Source organism: Oncorhynchus kisutch, unplaced genomic scaffold (assembly GCF_002021735.2).
Source record: "Oncorhynchus kisutch isolate 150728-3 unplaced genomic scaffold, Okis_V2 scaffold4014, whole genome shotgun sequence".
NCBI lineage: Eukaryota > Metazoa > Chordata > Actinopteri > Salmoniformes > Salmonidae > Oncorhynchus > Oncorhynchus kisutch.
Window position 1 is genome coordinate 54,233 of NW_022265959.1, and position 15,768 is coordinate 70,000.

The 15,768-nt window shown below is 47.4% G+C and overlaps 1 protein-coding gene across 1 annotated transcript in view; it reads left to right on the forward strand.

The window, feature by feature from the left end:
* The first annotated feature begins 322 nt into the window (after positions 1 to 322).
* Positions 323 to 15,768, forward strand: part of LOC109887106 (leucine-rich repeat-containing protein 28) — a 28,430-nt gene continuing 12,984 nt past the window's right edge. Inside the window, exons 1-8 of the mRNA XM_031821761.1 lie at positions 323 to 707; positions 880 to 1,062; positions 1,146 to 1,239; positions 1,852 to 1,892; positions 2,715 to 2,752; positions 6,233 to 6,370; positions 11,627 to 11,628; positions 13,802 to 14,006. Coding sequence (XP_031677621.1) covers positions 989 to 1,062; positions 1,146 to 1,239; positions 1,852 to 1,892; positions 2,715 to 2,752; positions 6,233 to 6,370; positions 11,627 to 11,628; positions 13,802 to 14,006 — 592 coding nt within the window. The 5' untranslated portion in view covers positions 323 to 707; positions 880 to 988. The remainder of the gene's footprint in view (positions 708 to 879; positions 1,063 to 1,145; positions 1,240 to 1,851; positions 1,893 to 2,714; positions 2,753 to 6,232; positions 6,371 to 11,626; positions 11,629 to 13,801; positions 14,007 to 15,768) is intronic.

The window sequence follows — 15,768 nt, forward strand, 5'->3', positions numbered from 1 at the left end:
CCGGTAGTGTATATTATAAGCAAAAGGATGTTCCCCGATGCTGGAAGGGGAGCCTGAGTGAAAAAGTTTGGGAACTCTTGCTGTACCTGATATGCTTAATTCAGTATGCCACTGTATACATGTTCTGAGACGATCCAGACATTGTCTCAAAGATACTGATGTATGTTGCATTTGGTTCTGGGGGAAGAGCGCCCCCGTGTCGCTAAAGCTAGAATCGTTACGATGCCTCAAAAACTACAACAACCGGCAAACAACTCACATCCGGGCTCCAGTCAATGACGTCGCCGTTGACTTTTACGTCTGTTGATAAAATATCAAGACGTGCCCACAGGGACGTGATGAGGCTTTACAAACATTGCTTCTGCAAGAAGGTAAAGGAAGTAGCTAAGCTAACAGTTTGACATGAATAAGCAGTTCACTTGGAGATGTGCTTTCAAAGAAGCCAGCTACTGTTTTGAAACGTTTGATAATGTTGGTTTTAATTGTCCATACATGGCTGGCTAGCTAGTTACATAAGTTAACTGTTTGTTTTGCACACATTGCCAAGGAAGACCCAAGTGCTCGCAGCTAACGTTAGCTTGCTCTGCATGGCATATAACAACGTTATTGTTATGCTAACGTTAGCTCGCAAGTTGCAGTACAGTAGGACCGAAGATACTGCTGGTAGAACTAGCTAACGTTACTAGCTAGCTAGCATCTTTCCTAAGGTATGTTTTGGACATTCAACCAAGCTGTATGTCTGATTTATGAATAAAACATTGTGTTTTATTGTATCTAACTATTGCACACGTAGGCGTTATACTTTGCCAATGCATCGTGGTCCCAGTTTGATTATGGGAACATCTCTGTGTTGTTTTCCTATTTATTTTCCTCTTTAAGGTGTAGCGGTGATTCAGATAGAAGACCAGGGAAGGTACAGGAAGTGACAGCCGTGGTTCAGAAAGAAGACCCGGAAAGGTGCAGGAAGTGACAGTGCTTCCTTGTTGCCATGGCGTCTGAGCTGCAGGAGGCGATCTGCATGGCCAAGCAGGAGCGTCACAAGAACCTGTTCCTCAACTACAGGTGTGTTTTATTAAGGCATGTTACTATGTGTTAAATGTAAGTTATATGTTCTAGCCTTTATTCAACCTGTTCCTCAACTACAGGAACCTGAACAACTTTCCGGTCGAGCTGCTGAAAGATGAAGGACTACAGTTTCTACAGAGGCTTTATATGAAGAGGAACTCTCTCACCACGCTGGTACGGACTGGTGGGGTCTCTGGTCCAGAACTCTCTCACCACGCTGGTACGGCCTGGTGGGGTCTCTGGTCCAGAACTCTCTTACCACGCTGGTACGGACTGGTGGGGTCTCTGGTCCAGAACTCTCTCACCACGCTGGTACGGCCTGGTGGGGTCTCTGGTCCAGAACTCTCTCACCACACTGGTACGGCCTGGCGGGGTCTCTGGTCCAGAACTCTCTCACCAAGCTGGTACGGCCTGGTGGGGTCTCTGGTCCAGAACTCTCTCACCACGCTGGTACGGCCTGGTGGGGTCTCTGGTCCAGAACTCTCTCACCACGCTGGTACGGACTGGTGGTGTCTCTGGTCCAGAACTCTCTCACCACGCTGGTACGGACTGGTGGTGTCTCTGGTCCAGAACTCTCTCACCACGCTGGTACGGACTGGTGGGGTCTCTGGTCCAGGCTGTTACGTAACACCTTGGACCAGAGCTAGGTGTCTGTCCGGCATAGTTTAGATCCAGTATTTATCTGTGGTAACTCTCATTCTGTAGCCTGGCTCTTAGTGATGTCAGTTTTCTATCATTTGCATTGTGGTCTGTGTTCTAAAAAGATGCTTTCTCTCCTTTCTGCAGCCGGATAATCTAGCACAGAAGCTCCCCAACTTAATAGAGCTGTAAGTATAGAAGCTCCCCAACTTAATAGATCTGTAAGTATAGAAGCTCCCCAATTTAATAGAGCTGTAAGTATAGAAGCTCCCCAACTTAATAGAGCTGTAAGTATAGAAGCTCCCCAACTTAATAGAGCTGTAAGTATAGAAGCTCCCCAACTTAATAGAGCTGTAAGTATAGAAGCTCCCAAACTTAATAGAGCTGTAAGTATAGAAGCTCCCCAACTTAATAGAGCTGTAAGTATAGAAGCTCCCCTATTTAATAGAGCTGTAAGTATAGAAGCTCCCCAACTTAATAGAGCTGTAAGTATAGAAGCTCCCCAACTTAATAGAGCTGTAAGTATAGAAGCTCCCCAACTTAATAGAGCTGTAAGTATAGAAGCTCCCCAACTTAATAGAGCTGTAAGTATAGAAGCTCCCCAACTTAATAGAGCTGTAAGTATAGAAGCTCCCCAACTTAATAGAGCTGTAAGTATAGAAGCTCCCCAACTTAATAGAGCTGTAAGTATAGAAGCTCCCCAACTTAATAGAGCTGTAAGTATAGAAGCTCCCCAATTTAATAGATCTGTAAGTATAGAAGCTCCCCAACTTAATAGAGCTGTAAGTGTATAAAAGCCAATTTTCTTACTGTAGGAAAGACATCGGGCAGGAATGCATAGGAACTGTTGGACCAGCAGTTTGCATGCGTCCACTAGATGGCACTACAGTTACAGATGCATTATATTCTGGGACAGTAATCAACCATTGTGGTCTTTCACATGTTTGGTACTTTTTACTTGTTGACACTTGTCAATCTTTTAAAGTGTCATTGCTCTTTGTCTCTTCAAGGTATCTGCATTCCAACAATATAACCTGTGTTCCTGAAGGTGATTTCTCAATGATCTTCAGTCATTTAGTAGAGGCTGATACTATTATACTGAGTTACTTAAATTCAACACCATGTCAGTACTACATAGAGCCATGAGTACATGGAACTCTATTCCACAGTACTACATAGAGCCATGACTACATGGAACTCTATTCCACAGTACTACATAGAGCCATGACTACATGGAACTCTATTCCACAGTACTACATAGAGCCATGACTACATGGAACTCTATTCCACAGTACTACATAGAGCCATGACTACATGGAACTCTATTCCACAGTACTACATAGAGCCATGACTACATGGAACTCTATTCCACAGTACCACATAGAGCCATGACTACATGGACCTCTATTCCACAGTACTACATAGAGCCATGACTACATGGAACTCTATTCCACAGTACTACATAGAGCCATGACTACATGGACCTCTATTCCACAGTACTACATAGAGCCATGACTACATGGACCTCTATTCCACAGTACTACATAGAGCCATGACTACATGGACCTCTATTCCACAGTACTACATAGAGCCATGACTACATGGACCTCTATTCCACAGTACTACATAGAGCCATGACTACATGGACCTCTATTCCACAGTACTACATAGAGCCATGACTAAATGGACCTCTATTCCACAGTACTACATAGAGCCATGACTACATGGACCTCTATTCCACAGTACTACATAGAGCCATGACTACATGGAACTCTATTCCACAGTACTACATAGAGCCATGACTACATGGAACTCTATTCCACAGTACTACATAGAGCCATGACTACATGGACCTCTATTCCACAGTACTACATAGAGCCATGACTACATGGAACTCTATTCCACAGTACTACATAGAGCCATGACTACATGGACCTCTATTCCACATCAAGTAACTGATGCAGCAGTAGAATCATATAAAACAATGCACCTTATTGAACAGCAGGGACTGTGAAGCAACACAAACACAGGCACAGACATAGAGCCATGACTACATGGACCTCTATTCCACAGTACTACATAGAGCCATGACTACATGGACCTCTATTCCACAGTACTACATAGAGCCATGACTACATGGACCTCTATTCCACAGTACTACATAGAGCCATGACTACATGGACCTCTATTCCACAGTACTACATAGAGCCATGACTACATGGAACTCTATTCCACAGTACTACATAGAGCCATGACTACATGGAACTCTATTCCACAGTACTACATAGAGCCATGACTACATGGACCTCTATTCCACAGTACTACATAGAGCCATGACTACATGGAACTCTATTCCACAGTACTACATAGAGCCATGACTACATGGACCTCTATTCCACATCAAGTAACTGATGCAGCAGTAGAATCATATAAAACAATGCACCTTATTGAACAGCAGGGACTGTGAAGCAACACAAACACAGGCACAGACATGTGCATACAAACACACCAAAACACTACACACACGTACACACATTTTGTATTTTAGATATGTGGTAGTAGAGGAGTGGTCCAAGGGAACACACTTAATGTGTTGTGAAATGTAGCTGCTGCCTTGGCAGGAACTAATGGGGATCCATAATAAACCCCAGGAAGAGTAGCTGCTGCCTTGGCAACAGGAACTAATGGGGATCCATAATAAACCCCAGGAAGAGTAGCTGCTGCCTTGGCAGGAACTAATGGGAATCCATAATAAACCCCAGGAAGAGTAGTTGCTGCCTTGGCAGCAGGAACTAATGGGGATCCATAATAAACCCCAGGAAGAGTAGCTGCTGCCTTGGCAACAGGAACTAATGGGGATCCATAATAAACCCCAGGAAGAGTAGCTGCTGCCTTGGCAACAGGAACTAATGGGGATCCATAATAAACCCCAGGAAGAGTAGCTGCTGCCTTGGCAACAGGAACTAATGGGGATCCATAACAAACCCCAGGAAGAGTAGCTGCTGCCTTGGCAGGAACTAATGGGGGTCCATAATAAACCCCAGGAAGAGTAGCTGCTGCCTTGGCATGAACTAATGGGGATCCATAATAAACCCCAGGAAGAGTAGCTGCTGCCTTGGCAGGAACTAATGGGGAACCATAATAAACCCCAGGAAGAGTATCTGCTGCCTTGACAGGAACTAATGGGGATCCATAATAAACCCCAGGAAGAGTAGCTGCTGCCTTGGCAACAGGAACTAATGGGGATCCATAATAAACCCCAGGAAGAGTAGCTGCTGCCTTGGCAGGAACTAATGGGGATCCATAATAAACCCCAGGGAGAGTAGCTGCTGCCTTGGCAACAGGAACTAATGGGGATCCATAATAAACCCCAGGGAGAGTAGCTGCTGCCTTGGCAGGAACTAATGGGGATCCATAATAAACCCCAGGGAGAGTAGCTGCTGCCTTGGCAGGAACTAATGGGGATCCATAATAAACCCCAGGGAGAGTAGCTGCTGCCTTGGCAACAGGAACTAATGGGGATCCATAATAAATACACATACAGGTATTCCAACCAGTGTTGTCATTTGAAGGTTTACACAGTAAACAGTTGTATTGAAGCCAAATATCTGACTGTATAATGTTTACTGAGTTACTGATAACCGGTTACCATTGAGGAGGTTCTATCTTATATAGTATGGTAGTGTAAACATCACCTTTTAAGATACCTGTCCTCAGCTATAGGTAACCTGTCCTCAGCTATAGGTAACCTGTCCTCAGCTATCCTCAGCTATAGGTAACCTGTCCTCAGCTATAGGTAACCTGTCCTCAGCTATAGGTAACCTGTCCTCAGCTATAGGTAACCTGTCCTCAGCTATTAGGTAACATGTCTTGTCCTCAGCTATAGGTAACCTGTCTTGTCCTCAGCTATAGGTAACCTGTCTTGTCCTCAGCTATAGGTAACCTGTCCTCAGCTATAGGTAACCTGTCCTCAGCTATAGGTAACCTGTCCTCAGCTATAGGTAACCTGTCCTCAGCTATAGGTAACCTGTCCTCAGCAATAGGTAACCTGTCCTCAGCAATAGGTAACCTGTCTTGTCCTCAGCTATTGGTAACCTGTCCTGTCCTCAGCTATAGGGAACCTGTCCTGTCCTAAGCTATAGATAACCTGTCCTCAGCTATAGGTAACCTGTCCTCAGCTATAGGTAACCTGTCCTGTCCTAAGCTATAGGTGTCCTGACTTCAGCTATAGGTAACCTGTCCTGTCCTCAGCTATAGTTAACCTGTCCTCAGCTATAGGTAACCTGTCCTCAGCTATAGGTAACCTGTCCTCAGCTATAGGTAACCTGTCCTCAGCTATAGGTAACCTGTCTTGTCCTCAGCTATAGGTAACCTGTCCTGTCCTCAGCTATAGGTGTCCTGACTTCAGCTATAGGTAACCTGTCCTGTCCTCAGCTATAGTTAACCTGTCCTCAGCTATAGGTAACCTGTCCTCAGCTATAGGTAACCTGTCCTGTCCTCAGCTATGGGTAACCTGTCCTGTCCTCAGCTATAGGTAACCTGTCCAGGCTGCAGTGTTTAGACCTGAGTGACAACGCTCTGCAAGTCATCTGTCCAGAGATCGGCAGGCTGAGGTCCTTACGACACCTGAGACTGGCCAACAACCAGCTGAAATGCCTGCCTCCAGGTAAGACTGACCAACAACCAGCTGAAATACCTGCCTCCAGGTAAGACTGACCAACAACCAGTTGAAATACCTGCCTCCAGGTAAGACTGACCAACAACCAGTTGAAATACCTGCCTCCAGGTAAGACTGACCACAACCAGCTGAAATACCTGCCTCCAGGTAAGACTGGCCAACAACCAGCTGAAATACCTGCCTCCAGGTAAAACTGACCAACAACCAGCTGAAATACCTGCCTCCAGGTAAGACTGACCAACAACCAGCTGAAATACCTGCCTCCAGGTAAGACAGACCACAACCAGCTGAAATACCTGCCTCTAGGTAAGACTGACCAATAACCAGCTGAAATACCTGCCTCCAGGTAAGACTGGCCAACAACCAGCTGAAATACCTGCCTCCAGGTAAGACTGGCTCACAACCAGCTGAAATACCTGCCTCCAGGTAAGACTGACCAACAACCAGCTGATATACCTGCCTCCAGGTAAGACTGACCAACAACCAGCTGAAATACCTGCCTCCAGGTAAGACTGACCAACAACCAGCTGAAATACCTGCCTCCAGGTAAGACAGACCACAACCAGCTGAAATACCTGCCTCCAGGTAAGACTGACCAATAACCAGCTGAAATACCTGCCTCCAGGTAAGACTGGCCAACAACCTGCTGAAATACCTGCCTCCAAGTACGACTGGCCAACAACCTGCTGAAATACCTGCCTCCAGGTAAGACTGACCAACAACCAGCTGAAATACCTGCCTCTAGGTAAGACTGACCAAAAACCAGCTGAAATACCTGCCTCCAGGTAAGACTGGCCAACAACCAGCTGAAATACCTGCCTCTAGGTAAGACTGACCAACAACCTGCTGAAATACCTGCCTCCAGGTAAGACTGACCAACAACCAGCTGAAATACCTGCCTCTAGGTAAGACTGACCAATAACCAGCTGAAATACCTGCCTCCAGGTAAGACTGGCCAACAACCAGCTGAAATACCTGCCTCTAGGTAAGACTGACCAACAACCAGCTGAAATACCTGCCTCTAGGTAAGACTGACCAACAACCAGCTGAAATACCTGCCTCCAGGTAAGACTGGCCAACAACCAGCTGAAATAGCTGCCTCTAGGTAAGACTGGCCAACAACCAGCTGAAATACCTGCCTCCAGGTAAGACTGACCAACAACCAGCTGAAATACCAGCCTCCAGGTAAGACTGGCCAACAACCAGCTGAAATACCTGCCTCCAGGTAAGACTGGCCAACAACCAGCTGAAATACCTGCCTCCAGGTAAGACTGGCCAACAACCAGCTGAAATACCTGCCTCCAGGTAAGACTGACCAACAACCAGCTGAAATACCTGCCTCCAGGTAAGACTGACCAACAACCAGCTGAAATACCTGCCTCCAGGTAAGACTGGCTCACAACCAGCTGAAATACCTGCCTCCAGGTAAGACTGGCTCACAACCAGCTGAAATACCTGCCTCCAGGTAAGACTGGCCAACAACCAGCTGAAATACCTGCCTCCAGGTAAGACTGGCCAACAACCAGCTGAAATACCTGCCTCCAGGTAAGACTGACCAACAACCAGCTGAAATACCTGCCTCCAGGTAAGACTGACCAACAACCAGCTGAAATACCTGCCTCCAGGTAAGACTGACCAATAACCAGCTGAAATACCTGCCTCCAGGTAAGACTGACAAATAACCAGCTGAAATACCTGCCTCCAGGTAAGACTGACCAACAACCAGTTGAAATACCTGCCTCCAGGTAAGACTGACCAACAACCAGTTGAAATACCTGCCTCCAGGTAAGACTGGCCAACAACCTGCTGAAATACCTGCCTCCAGGTAAGACTGACCAACAACCAGCTGAAATACCTGCCTCTAGGTAAGACTGACCAATAACCAGCTGAAATACCTGCCTCCAGGTAAGACTGGCCAACAACCAGCTGAAATACCTGCCTCCAGGTAAGACTGGCTCACAACCAGCTGAAATACCTGCCTCCAGGTAAGACTGACCAACAACCAGCTGATATACCTGCCTCCAGGTAAGACTGACCAACAACCAGCTGAAATACCTGCCTCTAGGTAAGACTGACCAACAACCAGCTGAAATACCTGCCTCCAGGTAAGACTGGCCAACAACCAGCTGAAATACCTGCCTCTAGGTAAGACTGGCCAACAACCAGCTGAAATACCTGCCTCCAGGTAAGACTGACCAACAACCAGCTGAAATACCAGCCTCCAGGTAAGACTGGCCAACAACCAGCTGAAATACCTGCCTCCAGGTAAGACTGGCCAACAACCAGCTGAAATACCTGCCTCCAGGTAAGACTGGCCAACAACCAGCTGAAATACCTGCCTCCAGGTAAGACTGGCCAACAACCAGCTGAAATACCTGCCTCCAGGTAAGACTGACCAACAACCAGCTGAAATACCTGCCTCCAGGTAAGACTGGCTCACAACCAGCTGAAATACCTGCCTCCAGGTAAGACTGGCTCACAACCAGCTGAAATATCTGCCTCCAGGTAAGACTGGCCAACAACCAGCTGAAATACCTGCCTCCAGGTAAGACTGACCAACAACCAGCTGAAATACCTGCCTCCAGGTAAGACTGACCAACAACCAGCTGAAATACCTGCCTCCAGGTAAGACTGACCAATAACCAGCTGAAATACCTGCCTCCAGGTAAGACTGACAAATAACCAGCTGAAATACCTGCCTCCAGGTAAGACTGACCAACAACCAGTTGAAATACCTGCCTCCAGGTAAGACTGACCAACAACCTGCTGAAATACCTGCCTCCAAGTACGACTGGCCAACAACCTGCTGAAATACCTGCCTCCAGGTAAGACTGACCAACAACCAGCTGAAATACCTGCCTCTAGGTAAGACTGACCAACAACCTGCTGAAATACCTGCCTCCAGGTAAGACTGACCAACAACCAGCTGAAATACCTGCCTCTAGGTAAGACTGACCAATAACCAGCTGAAATGCCTGCCTCCAGGTAAGACTGGCCAACAACCAGCTGAAATACCTGCCTCTAGGTAAGACTGACCAACAACCAGCTGAAATACCTGCCTCCAGGTAAGACTGACCAACAACCAGCTGAAATACCTGCCTCTAGGTAAGACTGACCAACAACCTGCTGAAATACCTGCCTCCAGGTAAGACTGACCAACAACCAGCTGAAATACCTGCCTCTAGGTAAGACTGACCAATAACCAGCTGAAATACCTGCCTCCAGGTAAGACTGGCCAACAACCAGCTGAAATACCTGCCTCTAGGTAAGACTGACCAACAACCTGCTGAAATACCTGCCTCCAGGTAAGACCGACCAACAACCTGCTGAAATACCTGCCTCCAGGTAAGACTGACCAACAACCAGCTGAAATACCTGCCTCTAGGTAAGACTGACCATTAACCAGCTGAAATACCTGCCTCCAGGTAAGACTGGCCAACAACCAGCTGAAATACCTGCCTCTAGGTAAGACTGACCAACAACCAGCTGAAATACCTGCCTCCAGGTAAGACTGGCCAACAACCAGCTGAAATACCTGCCTCCAGGTAAGACTGACCACAACCAGCTGAAATACCTGCCTCTAGGTAAGACTGACCAACAACCAGCTGAAATACCTGCCTCCAGGTAAGACTGACCAACAACCAGCTGAAATACCTGCCTCCAGGTAAGACTGACCAACAACCAGCAGAAATACCTGCCTCCAGGTAAGACTGGCCAACAACCAGCTGAAATACCTGCCTCCAGGTACGACTAACAGTTATTCCTCTTAGCTACTAGTATGTGACAAAAAAAATGTTTTGTTACATACACCTGAAACAGTCAGTGAAGTGGTGTTTTACAGGGTCAGCCATACTAATCAAGTTGTATTTGTTACATACACCTGAAACAGTCAGTGAAGTGGTGTTTTACAGGGTCAGCCATACTAATCAAGTTGTATTTGTTACATACACCTGAAACAGTCAGTGAAGTGGTGTTTTACAGGGTCAGCCATACTAATCAAGTTGTATTTGTTACATACACCTGAAACAGTCAGTGAAGTGGTGTTTTACAGGGTCAGCCATACTAATCAAGTTGTATATGTTACATACACCTGAAACAGTCAGTGAAGTGGTGTTTTACAGGGTCAGCCATACTAATCAAGTTGTATTTGTCACATGCGCTGAATACGACAGGTGTTGTATCACACAAGCCCTTAACCAACAATGCAGTTTTCAAAAAATACAAGTTAAGAAAATATTTACTAAATAAACAAACGTTAAAAAAAATAGAATGAGTAACAATAAAATAACAAGGCTATACACAGAGTGTACCGGTACCGAGTCAATGTGGAGGCTATACACAGAGTGTACCGGTACCGAGTCAATGTGGAGGCTATACACAGAGTGTACCGGTACAGAGTCAATGTGGAGGCTATACACAGAGTGTACCGGTACAGAGTCAATGTGGAGGCTATACACAGAGTGTACCGGTACAGAGTCAATGTGGAGGCTATATACAGGGGATACCGGTACAGAGTCAATGTGGAGGCTATATACAGGGGGTACCGGTACAGAGTCAATGTGGAGGCTATACACAGAGTGTACCGGTACCGAGTCAATGTGGAGGCTATACACAGAGTGTACCGGTACAGAGTCAATGTGGAGGCTATACACAGAGTGTACCGGTACAGAGTCAATGTGGAGGCTATACACAGAGTGTACCGGTACAGAGTCAATGTGGAGGCTATACACAGAGTGTACCGGTACCGAGTCAATGTGGAGGCCATATACAGGGGGTACCGGTACAGAGTCAATGTGGAGGCTATACACAGAGTGTACCGGTACCGAGTCAATGTGGAGGCTATACACAGAGTGTACCGGTACCGAGTCAATGTGGAGGCTATACACAGAGTGTACCGGTACCGAGTCAATGTGGAGGCTATACACAGAGTGTACCGGTACCGAGTCAATGTGGAGGCTATACACAGAGTGTACCGGTACCGAGTCAATGTGGAGGCTATACACAGAGTGTACCGGTACCGAGTCAATGTGGAGGCTATACACAGAGTGTACCGGTACCGAGTCAATGTGGAGGCTATACACAGAGTGTACCGGTACCGAGTCAATGTGGAGGCTATACACAGAGTGTACCGGTACAGAGTCAATGTGGAGGCTATATACAGGGGGTACCGGTACAGAGTCAATGTGGAGGCTATATACAGGGGGGTACCGGTACAGAGTCAATGTACAGGGGGTACCGGTACAGAGGTCAATGTGGAGGCTATATACAGGGGTACCCGTACCGAGTCAATGTGGAGGCCATATACAGGGGGTACCGGTACAGAGTCAATGTACAGGGGGTACCGGTACAGAGTCAATGTGGAGGCTATATACAGGGGGTACCGGTACAGAGTCAATGTGGAGGCCATATACAGAGTGTACCGGTACCGAGTCAATGTGGAGGCTATATACAGGGGGTACCGGTACAGAGTCAATGTGGAGGCTATATACAGGGGGTACCGGTACAGAGTCAATGTGGAGGCTATATACAGGGGGTACCGGTACAGAGTCAATGTGGAGGCTATACACAGAGTGTACCGGTACCGAGTCAATGTGGAGGCTATATACAGGGGGTACCGGTACAGAGTCAATGTGGAGGCTATATACAGGGGGTACCGGTACAGAGTCAATGTGGAGGCTATACACAGAGTGTACCGGTACCGAGTCAATGTGGAGGCTATATACAGGGGGTACCGGTACAGAGTCAATGTGGAGGCTATATACAGGGGATACCGGTACAGAGTCAATTTGGAGGCTATATACAGGGGGTACCGGTACAGAGTCAATGTGGAGGCCATATACAGGGGGTACCGGTACAGAGTCAATGTGGAGGCTATATACAGGGGATACCGGTACAGAGTCAATGTGGAGGCTATATACAGGGGGTACCGGTACAGAGTCAATGTGGAGGCTATATACAGAGTGTACCGGTACCGAGTCAATGTGGAGGCCATATACAGGGGGTACCGGTACAGAGTCAATGTGGAGGCTATATACAGGGGATACCGGTACAGAGTCAATGTGGAGGCTATACACAGAGTGTACCGGTACCGAGTCAATGTGGAGGCTATATACAGGGGGTACCGGTACAGAGTCAATGTGGAGGCTATACACAGAGTGTACCGGTACCGAGTCAATGTGGAGGCCATATACAGGGGGTACCGGTACAGAGTCAATATACAGGGGGTACCGGTACAGAGTCAATGTGGAGGCTATATACAGGGGGTACCGGTACCGAGTCAATGTGGAGGCTATACACAGAGTGTACCGGTACCGAGTCAATGTGGAGGCTATACACAGAGTGTACCGGTACCGAGTCAATGTGGAGGCTATACACAGAGTGTACCGGTACCGAGTCAATGTGGAGGCTATACACAGAGTGTACCGGTACCGAGTCAATGTGGAGGCTATACACAGAGTGTACCGGTACCGAGTCAATGTGGAGGCTATACACAGATTGTACCGGTACCGAGTCAATGTGGAGGCTATACACAGAGTGTACCGGTACCGAGTCAATGTGGAGGCTATACACAGAGTGTACCGGTACCGAGTCAATGTGGAGGCTATACACAGAGTGTACCGGTACCGAGTCAATGTGGAGGCTATATACAGGGGGTACCGGTACAGAGTCAATGTGGAGGCTATATACAGGGGGTACCGGTACAGAGTCAATGTGGAGGCTATATACAGGGGGTACCGGTACAGAGTCAATATACAGGGGGTACCGGTACAGAGTCAATGTGGAGGCTATATACAGGGGGTACCGGTACAGAGTCAATGTGGAGGCTATATACAGGGGGTACCGGTACCGAGTCAATGTGGAGGCCATATACAGGGGGTACCGGTACAGAGTCAATGTGGAGGCTATATACAGGGGGTACCGGTACAGAGTCAATATACAGGGGGTACCGGTACAGAGTCAATGTGGAGGCTATATACAGGGGGTACCGGTACAGAGTCAATGTGGAGGCTATATACAGGGGGTACCGGTACAGAGTCAATATACAGGGGGTACCGGTACAGAGTCAATGTGGAGGCTATATACAGGGGTTACCGGTACAGAGTCAATGTGGAGGCTATATACAGGGGGTACCGGTACAGAGTCAATATACAGGGGGTACCGGTACAGAGTCAATGTGGAGGCTATATACAGGGGGTACTGGTACTGAGTCAATGTGGAGGCTATATACAGGGGGTACCGGTACCGAGTCAATGTGCGGGGGTACAGTTTGAGGTCATTTGCACATGTAGGTAGGGGTAAATTGACTATGCATAGATAATAAACATCTCTGTGTGTCTCTCTCTCTCTCTGTGTCTCTGTCTCTCTTTCTGTCTCTCTCTCTGTCTCTCTCGCTCTCTCTATGTCTGTGTCCTAACTGAGATTGGAGCCCTATGTGACCTAGAGACCCTGGATGTCAGTAGGAATGTGTTGGTGTGTCTCCCAGAGCGGCTGCACCAGTGTCTGTCTCTCCAGTGTCTCACTGCTGACAGGAACAACCTGACCAGCTTCCCCAGACAGCTCTGCCAACTCCACAGCCTCAACGAGCTCAGTATGGCTGCTAACCAACTCACCTCTCTACCCCTAGGTTAGTAGGCCTCAACCAGCTCAGTATGGCTGCTAACCAACTCACCTCTCTACCCCCAAGTTAGAATGGGGTCAGAGTTCACCACAGCCTCAACCAGCTCAGTATGGCTGCTAACCAACTCGCCTCTCTACCCCTAGGTTAGTATGGGGTCAGAGTTCACCACAGCCTCAACCAGCTAAGTATGGCTGCTAACCAACTCACCTCTCTACCCCTAGGTTAGTAGGCCTCAACCAGCTCAGTATGGCTGCTAACCAACTCACCTCTCTACCCCTAAGTTAGAATGGGGTCAGAGTTCACCACAGCCTCAACCAGCTCAGTATGGCTGCTAACCAACTCGCCTCTCTACCCCTAGGTTAGTATGGGGTCAGAGTTCACCACAGCCTCAACCAGCTCAGTATGGCTGTTAACCAACGCACCTTTCTACCTGTATCACCTCTATCAGAATCCTATTGGACCCTTTATGATTCTCACATTCCTATTGGATGTTGTATCACCTCATCAGAATCCTATTGGACACTATATGATTCTCACATTCCTATTGTATGTTGTATCACCTCATCAGAATCCTATTGGACCCTATATGATTCTCACATTCCTATTGGATGTTGTATCACCTCATCAGAATCATATTGGACCCAAATGATTCTCACATTCCTATTGTATGTTGTATCACCTCATCAGAATCCTATTGGACCCAAATGATTCTCACATTCCTATTGGATGTTGTATCACCTCATCAGAATCCTATTGGACCCAAATGATTCTCACATTCCTATTGGATGTTGTATCACCTCATCAGAATCCTATTGGACCCAAATGATTCTCACATTCCTATTGGATGTTGTATCACCTCATCAGAATCCTATTGGACCCAAATGATTCTCACATTCCTATTGGATGTTGTATCACCTCATCAGAATCCTATTGGACCCAAATGATTCTCACATTCCTATTGTATGTTGTATCACCTCATCAGAATCATATTGGACACTATATGATTCTACATTCCTATTGGATGTTGTATCATCTCATCAGAATCCGACTGTTTTCCCTTTTGGAAATCAAAAGTGACCGATTATATAGTATCCAGTTTTAACAATACAAAACATCCACATACAAACAACAACATACAGACACAGACAAACATCCACAACATCACCCCTGTCCAGACCCACCTGCCCACAGCCCTATCTCCAGACAAACATCCACAACATCACCCCTGTCCAGACCCACCTGCCCACAGCCCTATCTCCAGACAAACATCCACAACATCACCCCTGTCCAGACCCACCTGCCCACAGCCCTATCTCCAGACAAACATCCACAACATCACCCCTGTCCAGACCCACCTGCCCACAGCCCTATCTCCAGACAAACATCCACAACATCACCCCTGTCCAGACCCACCTGCCCACAGCCCTATCTCCAGACAAACATCCACAACATCACCCCTGTCCAGACCCACCTGCCCACAGCCCTATCTCCAGACAAACATCCACAACATCACCCCTGTCCAGACCCACCTGCCCACAGCCCTATCTCCAGACAAACATCCACAACATCACCCCTGTCCAGACCCACCTGCCCACAGCCCTATCTCCAGACAAACATCCACAACATCACCCCTGTCCAGACCCACCTGCCCACAGCCCTATCTCCAGACAAACATCCACAACATCACCCCTGTCCAGACCCACCTGCCCACAGCCCTATCTCCAGACAAACATCCACAACATCACCCCTGTCCAGACCCACCTGCCCA